This window comes from Jaculus jaculus, chromosome X (assembly GCF_020740685.1).
Source record: "Jaculus jaculus isolate mJacJac1 chromosome X, mJacJac1.mat.Y.cur, whole genome shotgun sequence".
NCBI lineage: Eukaryota > Metazoa > Chordata > Mammalia > Rodentia > Dipodidae > Jaculus > Jaculus jaculus.
Window position 1 is genome coordinate 31,556,753 of NC_059125.1, and position 21,109 is coordinate 31,577,861.

Sequence of the window (21,109 nt, forward strand, 5' to 3'; positions counted from 1 at the left end):
CAAAACAGAAAATCTTAACATTATCCTATATAAAGGCTTCCTTTAACTTTTACTACTTTATCAAAACATGAACCTTAGTAGAATTCACTTAAAATAACTTTGCTAGAAACAATATACAAACAAAAGGCTTACTTATCACCAGCAACACTATTATACTTCCCAGTTTCCAGAAGATTCTTCTTTTCACTGGTCATTCTTGCTCTTAATATGTGTTAAGAGATGCGATTTCAGGTTGGTCGACTGAGCAAACTTCCTGCTGCAGGCATCAAAAGGGCACACGAAGGGCTTGTCTCCAGTATGGATTCTCACATGTGTGCGTAAGTTGAAATCCAGGGAAAAGCGTTTCCCACAGCCTTCAAAGGTACACTGGAAGGGCTTCTCTCCAGTATGAACGAGGTTATGACGTTTTAGCTTGGAACTCTCCAGAAATGCTTTGCCACATTCTTCACAGATGAAGGCTCGTGGACCATGGGTGTGCAGATGTTTTCGCAAAGCAGCATTGTCCTTGAACATCTTTTCGCAGCCTTTATGAGAGCAAGGAATTGGTCTTGGAAAATCTCCTTTGGGTTTAGGCTTCGCATTAAGAAATTCTGCCAGCTGTTTGGGGTCAGACAGGTCAAATCCAGGTATTCCTTCAGGAGGAAATTTCTTCCCCGTCATGTATTCGGAATAATCAAGAGGTAAGTCTTGAGCATGTTCCTCAGCCACTGTTTCCTCCTGTTTTTCACTGTTAGGGGCGCACATGGTGAACGATGGCTCTCCCTCCTCAGTGTGGATCTGTTCTTCCTTCTGATCCCACTTCTTATCACCCAGGCTCAGGTCAGTGATCCCTCCACCTTCTGCGCTGGCCTCAAGGATGTCATTCAAGACGCAGAGATCTCCATCATAGGGGCTTCCCTGGCCAGGATCATGCGCCAGTAACGATGTAGAGGCTGACAAAGAGGCCATGGTCGGCTGGAGGTACTCATCTGGATTGAAGGCTGAGCTGATAAGCATGCGCTCATACTCACTGCAGGCCAGCAGAAGCTCTGAGTCTGGGTAGCTCTCCTCCTCCTCCTCTCGAGTCTGCACTACGCTCATTTCCTGATCTTGGTCTTCGCCTCCGTGGTTCAGGATGTCGTTGCCAACAGGCTGTAGTGCTATGAGAGGTGATTGGTAAATGTCACCGTCCATCCAATCAACACAGTTACCTTCGTATGTGAATGCCTCCGCCTCCGCGGTTTGCATCGCCAAAGTCTCCAAAGAAACAGCCTCTAAGTTGATTGGCTGCAGCTCAGCAAGCTCTGTGTCAAGCTCCAGATTTTCTGTGGTCATATCAGTTTCTTTTGATGCCATAGCTGAGACCTCTGTAGTGGTGCTGGGTAGCAGGCAGCTGACCAGAAGGCTCTGGAGAAAGAAACGCTCAAAGGCAAAAACGCTTGCTTTCCAGAGAAACGCGAGCTCTGAGGAAAAGCGTCTGCTCCAACGAAAAGCGCGGGCGTTTTGATACATTCAACTTCGGCACTATGCGCATGCGCTGGTCTACGTCACACCACTGCGACCAGATGTGCAAGCATTTTGATACATTCAATTCTGGGAGCACTATGCGCATGTGCCAGGCTACGTCACATCACTGCGACGGATCTGCCCAAATTCAATCTGCCATGTCCATAAGCGTGCTTCATCCTGTGCATGTTCATCTGTGTGATCATATTCATGATTGCTTGGTTGCTTGCCTAGAGCCTGAATTAACATTCCTGCAGCACCACCCAAGTATTATTAGTTTCCCAACCAAATTCTTCATTGAATTTTCCTAAATTTCATTTCAGTTGATTTTCTTTTCTCTCCCTAAGCAGACTGACAACAGTATCTGTAAAAACAGAAAGCCTACCCTTTTCTAATATTTATTTATTGGGCTTTTTGTTTTCCTTTGGTTTTGAGGTAGGGTCTCACTCTAGGCCAGGCTGACCTGGAATTCACTATGTAGTCTCAGCGTGGCCTCGAGCTCACAGTGATCATCCTATATCTCTGCCTCCCGAGTGCTGGGATTAAAGGCATGAACTACCACACCAGGCTGTTTTCTAATATTTATATATTGTATATGTGTCTACATGCTACAAAAATGACCCACAACCTACCTATATATCCAGCCCATTTGTACATCTTTACTTTTGCTTATTTAATTGCAATGATTGCATTCACAGCCAACAGTTAATGTAAGTAATCAATGATAGTAGAGCCGCTTGTCTTGTCCTTTAACAAATATTATTCCATTAAGAAATAACTAGATTTCGCCGGGCGTGGTGGCGCACACCTTTAAGCCCAGCACTCGGGAGGCAGAGGTAGGAGGATCGCCATGAGTTTAAGGCCACCCTTAGACTACAGAGTTAATTCCAGGTCAGCCTGGACCAGAGTGAGACCCTACCTCAAAAAAACAACAAAAAAAAAACAACAAAAAAAAAAACTAGATTTCTACTTTTACTGAGTATTATTTTCAAGATCTTAATGAATGTTAATTTTGTTAAGTATTTTCAACATCTTAAATAAGGAATATTTCCCAATGGTAAATGTTCAAATAGATTTCCCATTATTAAACTATCTTTGCATTCCTGAGCTATAGTATGTGTCTCTAAGCTTTTCATATTTTATCAATATTATCAATTTATCAATATTAGGGTTATATTAGCTTCAAAAATGGCCCAGGTTTGATTCACCAGTACCATGTAAAGCCAGATGCATAAAGTGGTGCCTGTATCTGGTACATCTGTAGTGGCAGAAAGCCTGGTGTACCCATTTCCTTTCTCTCTCATTCTCTCTGCTTGCAAATAAAAATATTAAAAAACAACCGGACATGGTGGTGCATGCCTTTAATCCCAACACTCGGGAGGCAGAGTTAGCAGGATCACTGTGAGTTCAAGTCCAGCCTGAGACTGCATAGTCACCCTGACTACAGTGAGACCCTACCTCAGAGGAAAAAAAAAAAGAAAATTTCTGCTAGACATGATGACACACAACTGCAATTCTAATGTTCTGAAGGTGGACACAGGAGAATCTGAAGTATAAGGCCAGCATGGATTATATGAGTTTATCTTAGTTTCCTTCTCTATATAATCTGAAAGTTCAGGCTAAATTGATATTTTAAGCTGGGTGTGGTGGCGCACACCTTTAGTCCCAGCAATAGAGAGGCAGAGGAAGGAGGATCACTGTGAGTTCGAAGCCACCCCGAGACTACATAGTGAATTCCAGGTCAACTTGAATCAGAGTGAGACCCTACCTCAAAAAATCAAAAATAAATAAATAAATAAATTGCTATTTTAAAAAGTGGACTGGCTTCTTTCTATTTTTATTTTTTATTTATTTATTGGAGAGAGAAAGAGGCAGAGGGAAAAAGAGAGAGGGAGAAAATGGGTACACTAGGGCCTCTGGCCACTGCATATGAACTCCAGATGTATGTGCCCCCTTGTGCATCTGGCTTATGTGGGTCCTGGAGAATCGAACTGGGGTCTTTTGGCTTTGCAGGCAAATGCCTTAACCGCTAAGCCATCTCTCCAGACCATATTTTTATTTTCATTAACATAATACTTATCTTAGGTAGTGAACTATTTTTAGCCAAACTTTATACATTATACTAGCAAAATTACTACATTATTACATAGATAAAATACAATTATGGCATTGAATTAAATTGATCCAAGGTGTGGTAAGTATCAAGGGGAGGTAATATGATGGAGAATGGAATTTCAAAGGGGAAAGTGTGAGGGGGGAGGGAGGGTATTACCATGGGATATATTTTTTTTATAATTATGGAAAATGTTAATTAAAAAAGATAAGTTTATAGGGCTGGAGAGATGGCTTAGTAGTTAAGTGCTTGCCTGTGAAGCCTAAGGACCCCGGTTCGAGGCTTGATTCCCCAGGACCCACGTTAGCCAGATGCACAAGGGGGCGCACGCATCTGGAGTTCATTTGCAGAGGCTAGAGGCCCTGGCGCGCCCATTCCCTTTCTCTGTCTGTCTGTCATTCTCAAATAAATAAACGACAAAAAAAAAAATTGGGGTGGGGAGGGAGGGAATTACCATGGAATATATTTTATAATCATGGAAAATGTTAATAAAAATTAAAAAAAGGGCTGCAGAGATGGCTTAGCGATTAAGCGCTTGCCTGTGAAGCCTAAGGACCCTGGTTCGAGGCTCGGTTCCCCAGGTCCCACGTTAGCCAGATGCACAAGGGGGCGCACGCGTCTGGAGTTCGTTTGCAGAGGCTGGAAGCCCTGGCGCACCCATTCTCTCTCTCTCCTTCTATCTGTCTTTCTCTCTGTGTCTGCTGCTCTCAAATAAATAAATTTTTAAAAAAAATTTAAAAAAATGGAGGAAAAAAAAAAAAAGAAAGTGCGTCTAGGTAGCTGGGGCTGGAGAGATGCTTCAGCCATTAAGGTACCTGCCTGCAAAGCCTAAGGACCCCAGTTATATTTCCTAGTACCCACATAAAGCCAGATGCACAAGGTGGCACGTGCATCTGGAGTTTGTTCAGAGTGGCTGGAGGCCCTAGCATGCCCATTCTCTCTCTCTCTCTGCCTCTTTTGCTCTCTCTTTCAAATAAATTATATATATATATATATATATATGGCTGGAGAGATGGCTTGGCAGTTAAGGTGCTTGCCTGCAAAACCTAAGGATGACCCAGGTTTGATTCCCCAGAACCCACATAAGTTAGATGCACATGGTGGTATATGTGTCTGGAGTTCGTTTGCAATGGTTAAAGGCCCTGGTGTGCCCATTCATAAATAAAATATCTAAAGAAAAGAAAAAAAAAAGAGATAAGTTTCAAAATTTTAGGTACTTTATACATAGGTTCCTACTATTAATCTTGGGAATTTTGGGGTGGCTTTTCTGTGAATTAAAATATGAAGCTGGATGTGGTAGCACATGCCTTTAATCCAAGTAGGAGGATCATTCAGTTCAAGGCCAGCCTGAGATTACATAGTGGATTTTATGTCAGTCTAGGCTAGAGTGAGACCCAATTGTGAAAACAAAAAACAAAAAACAAAAAAAAAAAAAAAAAAAAACAAATAAAGTATTTATTTTGTAAGGATCATAGGCATTATGTTAAAAATTAAATGTGATGGTTTGAATTTATATGTATGCCCATCACTACTAGGTGTGTAGAGAGCCAGCTTGAGCTTTTGGCTGTTCTTGATTGCTGATGTTAGTTTCTTTCTCTCTGCTGTGGATATATGCTGGAGTGAGACAGTTTCTTCTACCATGATGAAGCTTCCCATGGAATCTGTAAACCTGAAATAAACCCTTTCCCCCCATAAACTGCTTCTGGTAGGTGTTTGTCTGGGAATGAAAAGGTAACTACTACAAAAAATTGGTAAAGGGAGTGGGGTCATTACTGCGATGAATCTGACCATATGGGTTTTGGTCATTTGGAATATGTTTGTGGGAAGAATGTGGAAGGATTTGAACTGGAGAAGGCTTGCAGTCCTGTTAGCAGAAAGTTTGAACATGTTAAATGCAAAGATAATTTTAGATTGTGAAGGCTTGGCTTATGAACTGTCAAAGAGGAATGAGGATTTAATTGGAACTGGGTTACTCACAGTAAGGCTGGATGTGTTCTGCTCATACCCTGAGAATTTGAGCAAGTTGAGCAAGTAAGGACTGGTGTGCTTGGTGGAAGGTATAGAACAGAAAGAAATGAAAGATGCACAGTTTATCACATAAAAAATCAAAGCAAATTTGAAGTTATAGGCAAAGATACTGGTTATAGGCTACTTAGGCTGTAATTATAAAATTACCACCATTACAGATGGGGCAAATGCTTTGCATTGGGACAATGGAAAAGATGCCTGAGGGTAAAATCCACCCATGGAAGGCTGAAGCTGTTAAGGAAAAAACTCAGTAGCAGAGACCAGTAAGTTAAAAAAGGAGATATAAAGGGAAGAGAAAGGAAGGGAGGAGGGTACCTAATAGGTTGGTATTGTATATATGTAAGTAGAAGAATAGATAAACGGGTGTGTGTGTGTGTGTGTGTGTGTAAAGGCCCAAAGTGAGGTCAGGGGAAGAGATTGAGTAAAGGAAAGTTGGAGGGAGGGCTAATTAAAATTTAAGAGGAAAGCCAGGTGTGGTGGCGCACGCCTTTAATCCCAGCACTTGGGAGGCAGAGGTAGGAGGATTGCCATGAGTTTGAGGCCACCCTGAGACTCCATAGTGAATTCCAGGTCAGCCTGGGCTATAGTGAAGCCCTACCTCGAAAAACCAAAAAAAATCTAAGAGGATGCAAATAAACCATATGGAATCCTCTGGTTTCAGACACTGGAACACTCAGGAGCCATAGATCGTTGTTAGAAAATTTTCAGTGCCAGGGATGGGATACCTCCAGTGAGTTGTTGGCCAGGGAGGTCCCTGATGCTCCAAAACATTATAGGCTATGGCCGAGGCCCTTGGTTTCCCACTAGGAATCGATGGTAAGACCCTATTGCTGAAGACTCCACATACTTGGGCTGCAAGGTCACTGAGAAATACTGCTGGGATTGAGGTGATAATCTCCTCCATATAGACCAGCTGACAAAAGCTGGAAGAAGCCATTCTACATGTAGTTCAATGGGAGAAAGAGATACCACCAGTGAAGATACTCAAAAGTGGGCACTGCAAGCCTTATAATTGGCCAGCCAGGCCAAATGAGTCAACGGGTGCAATAGTGGCACATCTGTCATGGTGGAAACCAACTGCCCTCCAATTGGACTGGAGGCCTGCTCAATGGGAGGGAATACATCCCTGATACCAAAAACATAAAACAGGGGTAGTCATGAGCCCTAGGGGTGTAACGTCTGCTGATGTCTGGATAAGTGTATATACTATGCTTATCAAACTGCCCAGTAAGCACTTCTCTTAATATTTATACCCTTATATTAACACTACTCTCACTTTGGGTAGAGAATCTTCTCTTTTCATATGGTAGTGACCTTGGGATGACTCAGAAGGTATCATAGTGCTGGAAAGAATTGACTGGAGTACTGAGTAACATCTCGATCACACCTTCCAAGGCTCAGGGTCTAATGCAGAAGAGGTGGTGGAAAGAATGTAAGAGCCAAAGGAAGAGTAAGACTCCTTAAAACTTGCACTGCCAGACACAAAATGGCCTGCATCTCCATGACCTCACCGTGCCTGACACTACCTACACAAGAACATCATAAGAGAAGGAAAAGATCATAACACTAAAATAAAAGAGAGACTGATTGAGATGGGCAGGGGATTTGATGAAAAATGGAATTTCAAAGGGGAAAGTGGGGGGGGGAGGGAAGGAATTACCATGGGATATATTTTTTTATTTTATTTTATTTGTTTTTAAAATTTTTATTAGCATTTCCCATGATTATAAAAAAATCTACCATGGGATATTTTTTATAATCATGGAAAATATTAATGAAAATTGAGAAAAAAAAAAATCCCAAACCATACCAAACCAAAAAAAAAAAAAAAGAAGAAAAAAAAGAATGCAAAGCTTGCCTCCCCCTCCTCCAGCCAGGTATGGTCTCACTCTAGCTGAGGCAGATCCGGAATTCATTATGTAGTCTCAGGGTAGCCTCAAACTCACAGAGATCCTTCTATCTCTGTAGCAGGATACAAAATAAATACACAGAAATCAGTAGCCTTCACATATGCTAACAACAAACACACAGAGGATGAAATCAGAGAATCCCTCCCATTCACAATTGCATCAAAAAAAACAAAGTACCTTGGAATAAACCTAACGAAGGAAATAAAGAATCTCTACAATGAGAACTTTAAAACACTCAAGCAAGAAATTGCAGAAGACACTAGGAAGTGGAAAAACATCCCTTGTTCCTGGATTGGAAGAATCAATATTGTGAAAATGGCAATCTTACCTAAAGCAATTTACACATTTAATGCAATCCCTATCAAAATTCCAAAGGCATTCTTCATGGAAATAGAAAAAAACAATCCAAAAATTCATTTGGAATCACAAAATCCTCGAATAACTAAAATAATACTGAGCAACAAAAATAAGGCTGGTGGTATAACCATACCTGATTTTAACCTATACTACAGAGCCATAGTAACAAAAACAGTGTGGTACTGGCACAAAAACAGACATGTAGATCAGTGGAACAGAATAGAGGACCCAGATGTAAGCCCAAGTAGTTATAGCCACCTGATAATCGATAAAAATGCCAAAAATACTCATTGGAGAAAAGACAGCCTCTTCAGCAAATGGTGTTGGGAAAACTGTATATATATCTGCAGCAGGATGAAAATAGATTCTTCTCTCTTGCCATGCACAAGAATTAAGTCCAAATGGATTAAAGACCTTCACATCAGACCTGAAACGCTGAAACTGCTAGAGGAACAAGTAGGGGAAACCCTTCAACATATTGGTCTTGGCAAAGACTTTCTGAATACAACCCCAATTGCTCAGGCAATAAAACCACAGATTAATCACTGGGACCTCGTGAAATTACAAAGATTTTGCACTGCAAAGGACACAGTGGAAAAAGCAAAGAGGCAACCTACAGGATGGGAAAAAATCTTCGCCAGCTATATATCTGATAGAGGATTAATATCTAGGATATACAAAGAACTCAAAAAGTTAAATAATAAGGAATCAAACAAGCCAATCAAAAAATGGGCTATGGAACTAAATATAGCATTCTCAAAGGGAGAAATACGAATGGCATATAAGCATCTAAACAAATGTTCTACTTCACTAGTCATCAGGGAATGCAGATTAAAAGTATGTTGAGATTCCATCTCACTCCTGTCAAATTGGCCACCATCATGAAAACAAATGATCATAAATGTTGGCGGGGATGTGGAAAAAGAGGAACCCTTCTACACTGCTGGTGGGAATGCAGTCTGGTCCAGCTATTGTGGAAATCAGTGTGGAGGTTCCTAAAACAGCTAGAGATTGATCTACCATATGACCCAGCTATAGCACTCCTAGGCATATAACCTAAGGACTCATCTCATTTCCTTTAGAAGTACGTGCTCAACGATGTTTATTGCTGCTCAATTTATAATAACTGGGAAATGGAACCAGCCTAGATGACCCTCAACTGATGAGTGGATAATGAAGATGTGGCACATTTATACAATGGAGTTCTACTCAGCGGTAAAGAAAAATGAAGTTATGAAATTTGCAGAAAAATGGATGGACCTGGAAAGGATTATACTAAGTGAGGTAACCCAGGCCCAGAAAGCCAAGCACCACATGTTTTCTCTCATATGTGGATCCTAGCTACAGATGATTGGGCTTCTGCGTGAGAAGGAAAATACTTAGTAGCAGAGGCCAGTAAGTTAAAAAGGACATATAAAGGGAAGAGAAAGGAAGGGAGGAGTTGATATTGTATATATGTAAGCACAATGATAGAGATGGGGAGGTAATATGATGGAGAATGGAATTTCAAAGGGGAAAGTGTGGGGGGGAGGGAGGAAATTACCATGGGATTTTTTTTTTTATAATCATGGAAAATGTTAATAAAAATTAAAAAAAAAAAAGAATGCAAAGCTTGCCTCCCCCTCCTCCAGCCAGGTAGGGTCTCACTCTAGCTCAGGCTGACCTGGAATTCATTATGTAGTCTCAGGGTATCCTCAAACTCACAGAGAACCTTCTATCTCTGCCTCCTGAGTGCTGGGATTAAAAGCATGCGTCACCACACCTGGCTACAAAGCTTTTTAAAGGAGTTCAATTGATGGGGTATCCTGCTCTTCAAGGTCAAACTTTATTTCCCCCTGGATTTACTAATTTGGCTATGCTGCCCACCTGGTACTGTGTTTGGAAGCATGGAAAATGCAGGGTAGTGGTTCATGAAGTACACATTATTCTAGCAACCAATGAGATGTTGCAATATGAAGCAGGGTAGAAATCCCTGTATGGAGCTATGAAGATGAATTGTGGTTCAGTGTAGACCTGACAATATTTTTGTTAACCAGGACTGTGGAATGGCTGCCATGAAGAGCGGCTAGCTTGAGATGGAATTTTCCCTGGGATGTGATCAGCCCAGCTGAAGGGGTAGAATTGGAAACCCAGAGACAGCTCCATCACTGGTGTCAGGTGTTAGTCTTGGAACTGTAGATGTTTGATATATACTGTAGGTTACTGATTTTGAATTGGTCCATTCACTCCTTGTTATGCTTATTTTTTTTTTTTTGAGGTAGGGTCTTGCTATAGGCCAGGCTGACCTGGAATTCACTATGTAGTCTCAGGTTGGCCTAGAACTCACAGTGATCCTTCTACCTCTGCCTCCTAAATACCGGGATTAAAGTCATACAACACCACACCCAGCTAGTTATGCCTTTCATGCAATGGAAATGTTTATTCTGTGGCATTATGTGTTGGAAGTATGAAACTTGTGTTTTGATTTTACAGGGCTCACAGTTAAGAGACTATCTTGAATCTCAGATGAGACTTTGGATTTAAAAAAGATTTTTTTTTTTTTAACTTTATTTGAAAGAAAGAAAGAGAGGCAGATTGAAGGGAATTGGCATTCCAGGGCCTCTTGCCACTGAAAATGAACTCCAGATGCATTTGCCATCTAGTGCATCTGGCTTTATGTGGGTAGTGGGGAATTGAACCTGGGTCCTTCAGTTTAGCAGGCAGGTGGCATAACCACTAAGCCATCTCTCCAGCCCAAGACTTTGGATTTTTATTTATTTGTATGAAAGAAAGAGACAGATAGAGAGGAATGGAGAATGGGAGCACTAGGTCCTCCAGCCACTGCAAACTCCAGATGCATGTGCCCCTTGTGCATCTGGCTTACATGGGTCCTGGGTACTCAAACCAGGTTCCTTTGGCTTTGCAGGCAGACGCCTTGACCACTAAGCCATCACCCCAGCCCAACACATTGGGTTTTTGAACAGTGTTAACGTTGGTAAAAACTATGGGGATCTTTGAGGTTGGACTGAGTATAATTTGCACCTGTGAGTTATCATGAGTCTATGGGGGCAGGGATGGAATGTGATGGTTTGACTATATGTTCCCCATAGACTCTGGTGTTTTTATTATGCTTCCTACTTAGTCTTCAGCAAGCAGAGCCCTCCAGGAGGAGGCATGTCACTAGGGGAGAAGATCTTGAGACCAGCCCTACTATGTGTGTAAGGAGCCAGCTTGAGCTCTGGCTGTTTGTGCTTGCTGGCATTAGTCTTTGTCTCTCTGCTGTGGATGTATGCTGAGTGATCCATGTTCTTCCAACATGATGAAGTTTCTCCTGGAATCTGTAAACCTGAAGTAAACCCTTTCCTTCCATAAGCTACTTCTGGTAGTGTTTGTCTAGAAACAAGAAGGTAACTGCTACATTACGAGATTCCATAGCCTGACTATTTCCCATATATTATGAGATGAATATATTTCTATTTCTCCTAGTATTTTTCCATTTTTTAAATATTTTAATTTTTTTTATTTATTTGAGAGAGAGAGAGGAGGGAGGGAGGGAGGGAGGAGGGGGGAGAATGGTCATAGCAGGGCTTCTAGCCACTGCAGACAAACCCCAGATGCATGCACCACCTTGTGCATCTGGCTTACATGGGTCCTGGGGAACCAAACCTGGAGTTTTTGGCTTTGCAAGTGAGTGCCTTAACCACTAAGCAATCTCTCCAGCCCTTCAGTTTTGTTTTATGTTATATTTTGTTACTTTATAGAACACAGATCACAACCATTAGGTTCCTAAGGTTATATTCTTTATTAGTCAGTGACCCCTCATGTCTAACCTAATGCATTTAGCTTTATTACTATTCACATTTGCATGGTATGCTCTGCTTATGATTTTACATTTTTTGTGTTTATTTTTGTTTTTTTCAAAGTAGGGTCTCACCCTGACTCAGGCTGACCTGGAATTAACTATGTAGTCTCAGGGTAACCTTGAACTCTCATTGATCCTCCTACTTCTGCCACCTGAGTGCTGGGCTTAAAGGTGTGCACCACCATGTCCGGCTGATTTCACATTTTTTAATGGTTTTTCAAAATAGGTTCTTGCTCTAGCCCAGGCTGACCTTGAATTCACTACGTCTTCTCAGGCTGGTCTCAAAAATCTTCCTACCTCAGCCTCTGGAATACTGGATTAAAGGCATGCACCACCATGCCTGGCATGATTTTATTTTCACCACTTCTTAGTAATTTTTCTTGGAAAAAATCTTATTAATTTATTTGCATGTGTATGGGTGCCCCAGGGTCTCTTGCCACTGAAAATGAATGCCTGTCCTGCTGTATTTGGGTGTCTGGGGAAATGAAATCAGGCTGGCAGGTTTGCAAGTAAGCATCTTTAACCCCTGAGCCACATCCCCAGCTCTCAAAGTATTTTTAGATGGGTTTCTTCCCATCATACTTTGGGATATGTTTTTAATCCAAACAAATCTTTTCTTTATAGTGCTGGGGTTTAAATCCAGGCCTCACAGATGCTAGGCAAGCACATTATGACTGAGCTATATCTTTAGACTGACTTTTTTTTTTTTTTTGAGATAGGGTTTCACTCTAGCTCAGGCTGACCTGGAATTCACTATGGAGTCTCAGGGTAGCCTTGAACTCATGGTGAACCCCCTACCTCTGTCTCCCAAGGGCTGGGATTAAAGGCACACACCACCACTTCTGGTTCCAGACTGACATTTTAACAAAGGAGCTTGTCTCATTTTATTTATTGACTAACAATGTATTTTGATCTTTTGAATTGCCATCTATATATTTGTTTTTTCGAGATAGGGTCTCACTATAGCCCAGGCTGACCTGGAATTCACTATGGAGTCTCAGGGGGGCCTCCAACTCACGGTGATATTTCTACCTCTGTCTCCCATGTGCTGGGGTTAAAGGTGTGCGCCACCATGCCTGGCTCATTTTATTTTTTTGACATAAGTGCTATTTTGGAGGGTCTATTTCATACTTTCATTTTGATCACAGGAAAAATTTATTTGTGCTGTTGGATTTTGAAGTGTTTACTAAATGTTACACTCAAGTCTCTAGTTCTAACTTAACTTCTGGTAGAATTTTTCTACTAAGATGGTGAGGCAATTAGTACTGAAACTTCCTGTTTTTACTTTTCCCAGTTCCAATGTGTTTTTTTTTCTTTTCTTGTTAGCTGTTATATATTCACAAGCTTAACAATAATTCTATTTCCATACTTGACTAGCCTTAGTTACTCCATTTCAAGAGATGCAGAGTTGTATTACATTAGCTCAGATGCATCTATGTTTTCTAGAATCTCTTCCCTACATAGTTGTATATCTCCAGATGATTCTGTTTGACCTCTAAAAGTATTAGAGTTCAGCATCTATCCTTGCATACCATCTTTCTCCACTCTTAAATTATTTTGTCTTGTGGTTGTCTTTTCACATTCTTACTTGATATTTACAAAGTTTTCTCTATATTTCAGCTAAGTTGACATCCTACATAACTGTGATTTCAGGTTTTGGCCATGTCTTTGCTTCAGTAAACATGAAATGACCTTCTCTATTTTTTAATTAAATTTTAATAATTTACATTGTTTTTAAAAGAAACTGGAATGTAAATCTTAAAAAAAAAATTTGTTGTTGTTTTTTGTTTTTTTTTGAGGTAGGGTCACACTCTAGTCCAAGCTGACCTGGAATTAACTATGTAATCTCAGGGTGGCCTAGAACTCACAGTGATCCTCCTATCTCTGCCTCCCAAGTGCTGGGATTAAAGGCATGCACCATCACGGCTGGCTTAATTTTTTTTTTTTTTTTTTGAGGTAGGGTCTCACTCTATAGCCCAGGCTGACCTGGAACTCAGGTTGATCCCTCCTACCTCTGCCTCCTGAGTTCTGGGATTAAAGGTGTGCACCACCATGACTTGCTCAAGAAACTGGAATGTAAATTATTTTACTATATTACTTTTAAGGGAGTCTTAGAACTTATTAACAGAAGATAAGATGTTTTCATTTTTCATGGTCATGCTTTGAATAAAACCTCTAACCACAGAAAAACAAAAGCCAAACCACAAAAGAACATTAAAACAAAATTAAGTCTGTTACCTGCACAAAATATCCTTAGCTGCTGGACTGGTGATATAAGTTGCAAATGAGTGGTGAACAGATCAACAAATGCTCCAGGATAAATAATGAAGAGAAAAATTCCAAAGCCATTAAATCGAACTTGTTCCCTAAGAAATCACACAAGAAAAGAAATTTACTCATACTACTTCATTTGCCAAAGTAATACGGTATGCAATCTTAAAACACACTGTAATTCAAATTCTTAAAAAAAAAAGTCTTCCTGGATAGCTAAAAAATGATATGTTTATAACATATATAATCATATTGTTATAACAATGAAGTACAGATTTGGTTATCTGTGAAATTAAATTTTATAAAATTAGGCTGAACATTCCGAAACCAACTTACAATGTTAATATTTTTAGAAGGTGAGGCTGAGAAGATGGCTCAGTGCAGGAGCCATCAGTACAAGCACGAGGACCTGAGTTCAATCTCCAGCACCCATATACACACAAAAAATCTGGGCTTGAGGGAATTACCATGGGATATATTTTATAATCATGGAAAATGTTAATAAAAATTAAAAAAAAAAGAATATATAACTAAAAAAAAAAAAATCTGGGCTTGCTGAGCGTGGTGGCACCTAAGCATATGGGCGCCTGAGGTAAGAAGATCGCTGTGAGTTCAAAGGCCCCCTTAGACTACATAGTTCATTCCAGGTCAGCCTGGGCTAGAGTGAAACCCTACCTCAAAAACAAACAAACAAACACACAAACAAGAACAAACAATCAAACAAAAAAGCTGGGCTTGACCTTGCATACCTGTAACTCCAGCAATAAGGGAGTAGAGACAGAAGGATAGCTGAGGCTCATTTTCAGCCATTCTAACTGAAAAATGGCCACGCTTTACATTTAGAAAAACACCCTATCTCAAGGAAATAAGTCAAAGGAGCTATAGAGGATACTCACCTTCTTTTTCTGGCCTCCACATGCATGCAAACAGGGCATGAAAATATGTACCCATGCATAACACATAGACACCAAGAAAATTTTGAAGGCAATAGGCTCAATATACAATTGACATTAAATATATAAACATTGTATAAACTGAATAAAAAGTTAATTCTATGAAAAACTAAATGATAAAATTTATGTTTTACTATAAACTATTTTCAGAGATGGACTGGGGTGAATATATAATTCAACTATATGATTAAAACACTTCTGCTGAAGGATTGGGGAGATGGCTCAGTGGGTAACGTGCTTGTTGTTTGAGCATGAGGACCTGAGTCTGGACCCCCAGCACCCAAGTAAAAGCTGAATATGTACACCTGCACACATATGTGCAACCATATACATACATGTGTACCAAACAAATATACACACAACAAAAAATAACAACACTGATCTAAGTATATTTCTGTTGAGTTATGTACAGTTAAAAATATTTAACTGTGAGTCCGTCCTTACGAGGACTATTTTTATGACTTTATTTTCTAAAAATGGTATTATATTTAGCAGTCTCATAGAACCAAACAGCTGCTCTAAGAAAAGCATCATCTGATGTAGTATGTTGTTGCTTAATCCTAATAGAAGACAAGTGTACAATTTACTTTTTTTTTTTTTTTTTTGGTAGGGTCTTACTCTAGCCCAAGGTGACCTGGAATTCACTATGTAGTCTCTGGGTGGTCTCAAACTCATTTTATTAAAAATTACCTGTTAGTTCACAAATGCAGTACACTTTATGAAGCTGTTAATAATATTGATTCTACGTATAAAACTGTGAAGGCTGAAAATGGAAGTGGAAGTAAAAGAGTTTTTTTTGTTTTTTTTTTTTTAGTTTTTGGAGGTAGGGTCTCACTCTAGCTCAGGCTGATCTGGAATTCACTATGTGGTCTCAGGGTGGCCTTGAACTCCCAAGTGCTGAGATTAAAGGCATGCACCACCATGCCCAGCTGGTAAAAGAGATTTTTGTTTAAGGTAGCTGCCTCTTTAACATCACTACTGGCACAACTGTGTAAGACTAAATGTTCTGTTAAGATGAGTGTCTATTGCCAGTAAATACTCATTCATAACTGCAAGTAAGAACCCATCAAATTCTCTTCTCTAGAATAGTCATTTGCCTTTTCTCTCATCCATACATACAAATGATAAAATACATCCCTGGCAGTTTGCTTCTCATTATGGCAGTAATAATCATGAGGGTGGCAGTAAAGTTGTAATAGCCCTTGCCTTCTTTCCATCACAATTAGTTATTAGGAAGATACATATAGGTAGCTAAACTTACCAACAGGGCATGATTCTCAAAGCAAGTCTTTTTTTTTTTTTTTTCCAGGTAGGGTCTCACTCTGGCCCAGGCTGTCCTGGAATTCACTATGTAGTCTCAGGGTAGCCTCAAACTCATGGTGACCCTCCTACCTCTGCCTCTTGAGTGCTGGGATTAAAGGTGTGTGCCACCAGGCACAGCTAATTCTTTTTTTCTTCTTGAGGCAAGTCCAACAGACTGCCATTTTTGTTAAATGAGAGAGAGAGAGAAAGAGAGAGAGAATTGGTGTACCGGGCCTCCAGCTACTGTAATCGAACTCCAGATGTGTGTGCCACCTTGTGCATGCATCACCTTGTATGTCTTGTATGTGGGATCTGGGGTGTCAAACATGGGCCCTTAGGCTTTACAGGCAGGTGCCTTAACTACTAAGCCATCTCTCCAGCTCTCAAAGCAAGTATTATATGTGATCCTCATCTTCACTTACTACATAGGCTGTGGTATTTATTAAACCCAACTTTCGGCATTTTGCTCTGTCCAGCACATGACATGGACAGAAGTAGGAAATTATTTAAGCTGATAAGCCAAAGAAAGTACTAAGGTGGCGCCATGTACAATGGCACACTCTTGTGATCCCTGTACTAGGGAGGCTGAAGCAGGAGGATCCTCAGTTTGAGGCTAGCTTGGAATACAGAGTGACCTTGCTCCCTCCCTGCTCCCCCCACCCAAATAGCACTAAGGTATAGGCAGTGGGTTGATATCAATGATTATCATTCCAATTGAGTGACAACTCAAACGTTAGCTTTCAAGAATAGATTAAATCTGGGCATGGTGGTGCACCCCTTTAATCCTAGCACTTCTGGAGGCAAAGGTAGAAGGAAGGTGGGAAGATCAAGGCCACCCTGAGACTATATAGTGAACTTCAGGTTAGCCTGGGCTAGAGCAAGACCCTCCCTCAAAAAAAAATTTAGGGAGGGAGGGAATTACCATGGGGTATTTTTTTTTATAATCATGGAAAATGCTAATACAAATTTAAAAAATAGGGCTGGAGAGATGGCTTAGCGGTTAAGTGCTTGCCTGTGAAGCCTAAGGACCCTGGTTCGAGGCTCGGTTCCCCAGGTCCCACGTTAGCCAGATGCACAAGGGGGCGCACGCGTCTGGAGTTCGTTTGCAGAGGCTGGAAGCCCTGGCGCGCTCATTCTCTCTCTCTCCCTCTATCTGTCTTTCTCTCTGTGTCTGTCGCTCTCAAATAAATTAAAAAAAATTTTAAAAATAAAAAAAGAAAAATGGAAAAAAAAATTAAAAAGATGAAAAACCTTGAAATAAAGCCGGGTGTGGTGGTGCACACCTTTAATCCCAGCACTCAGAGGCAGAGGTAGGAGGAAGGATCACCATGAGTTTGAGGCCACCCTGAGACTACATAGTGAATTCCAGGTCAGCCTGGGCTAGAATGAGACCCTACCTCTGAAAAGACAACAACAAACAAAACAAACTTGAAATACCATGACACTTTAGCCATCCCATTCAGGCAAAAGAATAGACAGATCTGATTTTAAAAGTTTTTTTTAATTTTCTTTTAAAAATATTTATTTATTTATTTGGCAGAGAAAGAGAGAGAATGGGCATGCCAGGGCCTCCAACCACTGCAAACGAACTCCAGATGCAACGAACTCCAGACATGTGTGCCCCCTTGTGCATCTGGCTAACGTGGGTCCTGGGGAATCGAACCAGTGTTCTTTGGCTTTGCAGGCAAATGCCTTAACCACTAAGCCATCCCTCCAGCCCCAGACCTTATTTTAGATGTGTATATAATTAATAGCATATCATCAATACATTAATCTTTTCTATCAAAGAGAAGCTTTCTCAAAGTAATACAATGGAAAATATCCACAGACAGGAAAATAGTTACTAAATATAGCACATTTTTGTAATAAATCCTCTTGTGTGAAAACCTTCTTTGCACATAATAAAAAAGAAAACAAGTCTCATTACCTAATAGCCGCTATACCATGTCCAATTTCATGTACAACACCACTAACGAGGACTGCAGCGAAGAAATAGGTCAGCTGGTTGACAGGTAAGTTTATGCCAGGAACCTGTTTACAGATACAATATGACAGTAGTCATAAGTGGCGGCACAGTAGAGTCTCATTTGTATCACAAGAGATATGACATTCACTGTAGTAAAGCTTAAACCTCCAAACTCAATGTTCTATAAGCTAAAGGTAGTACTATAATCAAGATTCTCTTTTCTCCCTCCAAAAATAACTGACTACTGCTCCCACAACCCCATGGGGAGTACCATACTGAGGAGCATCCCCAATGGATTGGGGGCAGGGACAAGGGAAAAGAGGATACCAACACATGATGTATCCATATGAAACATCTTAATAACAATAATAATAATACATTAAAAGATGGAAAAATCGGGCTGGAGAGATGGCTTAGCAGTTAAGCGCTTGCCTATGAAGCCTAAGGACCCCGGTTCAAGGCTCGGCTCCCCAGGTCCCACGTTAGCCAGATGCACAAGGGGGCGCACGCGTCTGGAGTTCGTTTGCAGAGGCTGGAAGCCCTGGCGCGCCCATTCTCTCTCTCTCCCTCTATCTGTCTTTCTCTCTGTGTCTGTCGCTCTCAAATAAATAAATAAAAATTTAAAAAAAATTGTTCTTATAAAAAAAAATGGAAAAATCACTTTTATATTTCTACCATAATTAAAAGTAAAAAGGCCAGCTTTCTTTCTTTCTCTCTCTTCCTCCCTCCCTCCTTCCCTTTTTTTTTTTTTAACCTAGGCAGCATCTTAGGAACAAGCTCACCACCAATTTAGAGGCAAAAGGAAACACTAGGTTAAAAGTTTAACTTCCTGGGCTGGAGAGATGGCTCAGTGGTTAAAGGTGCTCACTTGCAAAGCCTGTGACTCTGGGTTTGATTCCCTAGTACCTGCGAGAAGCCAGATACGTAAAGTGGCATATACATCTGGAGTTTGAAGCAGCAAGAGGCCTGGCGTGCCCATCCAGTCTCTCTTTTTTTTCTCTCTCTCTCAAATAAATAAAACATATTTCTTCAAAAACCTTTAATTTCCTGAAGTTTTCACAATGGGAAAATGAAGGAGCCCGGAGTGCAAGGGCAGGCAGGGTGACAATGAAGGTAGCAGCAGTTGATCCATACTTGAGAGCTGGATGCTCAATTTGAGAACTCTTCTTCAAACTCCTAGTTCTTCCTCTAAATTATTATTACAATATTTCAATTATTTATGATTAATACAGGGCATTCTCTCATATACCAAGTCAGTGAATTTCAGCTTGACAGTCACAAAATATAAGACAGGTGGCAATGAAAGCTAGTGTGAAATCTGGGGTGATGAACTGTAGAACAAACTGTGGGAATGAACTGTGGGAAATAACTGTGGGAATATTTCTTATGGACTTTACAAAGAGCTTTTGTGACATTATTGTGTGAGATGCTAAATTCCTTACTTGTAACTGGCTTTATTCTCACAACTTTAATCCACCTGCTGGGTTTCCTGTGTCTTGGTATACTTTTGGCCTGAACAGCACAGACAATATTGACAAGCAATGTTTAGAGATGTGGACTGGTCTTAACATATGCTAGCCAGGTGTGATGGTGCATGCCTTTAATCCCAGCACTCAGGAGGCTGAGGTAGGAAGATCACTCTGAGTTTCAGATTTGCCTGTTCTAGAGTAAGAACCTATCCTGAACACTCCCCCACCCCCCAAAAAAGATATACTCTATGCAACTTTCCTCAGAGGCCTGATTGGCCTCTTGACTCAGAAGTAACATACATGTGTAAAAGAGGTGTGATCATAGCATTGAAAACAACAAGGTCAGTAACTATGGGCCTACAGATATGCTGTAGGCAACAGGTGGGCTTAATGGCATTGCTCTTGTGTTCTGGTTCAGCAGAGTCCAGCAGCTCATACCCCTAAATCCCTCCATTTAACCAATGTTTAAGGATTATCCAAAGTTGAAAGTTCCTTACTCTTTTTTGCTCATGCAGTGTACTACTTGTTGATATATTACTAGTTTTTGTCTGTTCAATAAAAGTGCCAATGAAGGGCTGGAGAGATGGCGTAGCGGTTAAGCGCTTGCCTGTGAAGCCTAAGGACCCCGGTTCGAGGCTCGGTTCCCCAGGTCCCACGTTAGCCAGATGCACAAGGGGGCGCACGCGTCTGGAGTTCGTTTGCAGAGGCTGGAAGCCCTGGCGCGCCCATTCTCTCTCTCTCTCCCTCTATCTGTCTTTCTCTCTGTGTCTGTCGCTCTCAAATAAATAAATAAAATTAAAAAAAAAAAAGTGCCAATGAAGGCTGAAAGATGGCTTAGTGGTTAAGGTGCTTGCAGGCAAAGCCAAAGGACCCTGGTTCAACTCCCCAGTACCCACATAAAGCTGGATGTACAAGGTGGTGCATGCATCTAGAACTCACTTGCAGAGGCAAGAGGCCCTGGTGCACCCATGTTCTCCCCCCTCCCTTCTTGCAAGTAAATAAATAAAAATATTAGCCAGGTGTGGTGGCACACATGCCTTTAATCCCAGCACTCAGGAAGCAGAGGTGGAAGGATCGCTGTGAGTTCAAGGCCACCCTGAGACTACATAGTGAATTACAGGTTATCCTGGGCTAGCATGAGACTCTACCTCGAAAACCCAAAAAGTAAATACATAAATAAAAAGTGCCAATGAGTGCCTACATGGAGAGGAAGCCACAGCTGCAGTGACATCAGACCAGTGGTGACAGCAAATGAAGCAGGTTTACTAATGGCTTAAACTAGCTGGGCTACGCCTTTAGTCCCAGCACTCGGGAGGCAGAAGTAGAGTATCACTGTGAGTTCAAGGCCACCATGAGACTACATAGTGAATTCCAGATCAGCCTGGACTAGAGTGAGACCTTGCCTTGAAACACA

General features: G+C 41.0%; 2 protein-coding genes across 2 annotated transcripts in view; both read right to left on the reverse strand.

Moving 5' to 3' along the window:
• Mbtps2 (membrane bound transcription factor peptidase, site 2) overlaps positions 1-21,109 on the reverse strand; it is a 61,504-nt gene that overhangs the window by 26,409 nt on the left and 13,986 nt on the right. The window contains exons 4-5 of the mRNA XM_004670004.2: positions 18,188-18,291; positions 13,973-14,100 (exon numbers count right to left, since the gene is read on the reverse strand). Coding sequence (XP_004670061.2) covers positions 13,973-14,100; positions 18,188-18,291 — 232 coding nt within the window. The remainder of the gene's footprint in view (positions 1-13,972; positions 14,101-18,187; positions 18,292-21,109) is intronic.
• Yy2 (YY2 transcription factor) lies at positions 16-1,603 on the reverse strand. The gene has a single exon (XM_012951548.2). The coding sequence runs from the start codon at positions 1,489-1,491 to the stop codon at positions 184-186; it is 1,308 nt and encodes a 435-aa protein (XP_012807002.2). The 5' UTR covers positions 1,492-1,603; the 3' UTR covers positions 16-183.

Bases quoted from the DNA above. Each gene is read 5' to 3' on its own strand.
- Yy2 (XM_012951548.2), bottom strand. From the start codon at position 1,491: ATGTATCAAAACGCCCGCGCTTTTCGTTGGAGCAGACGCTTTTCCTCA.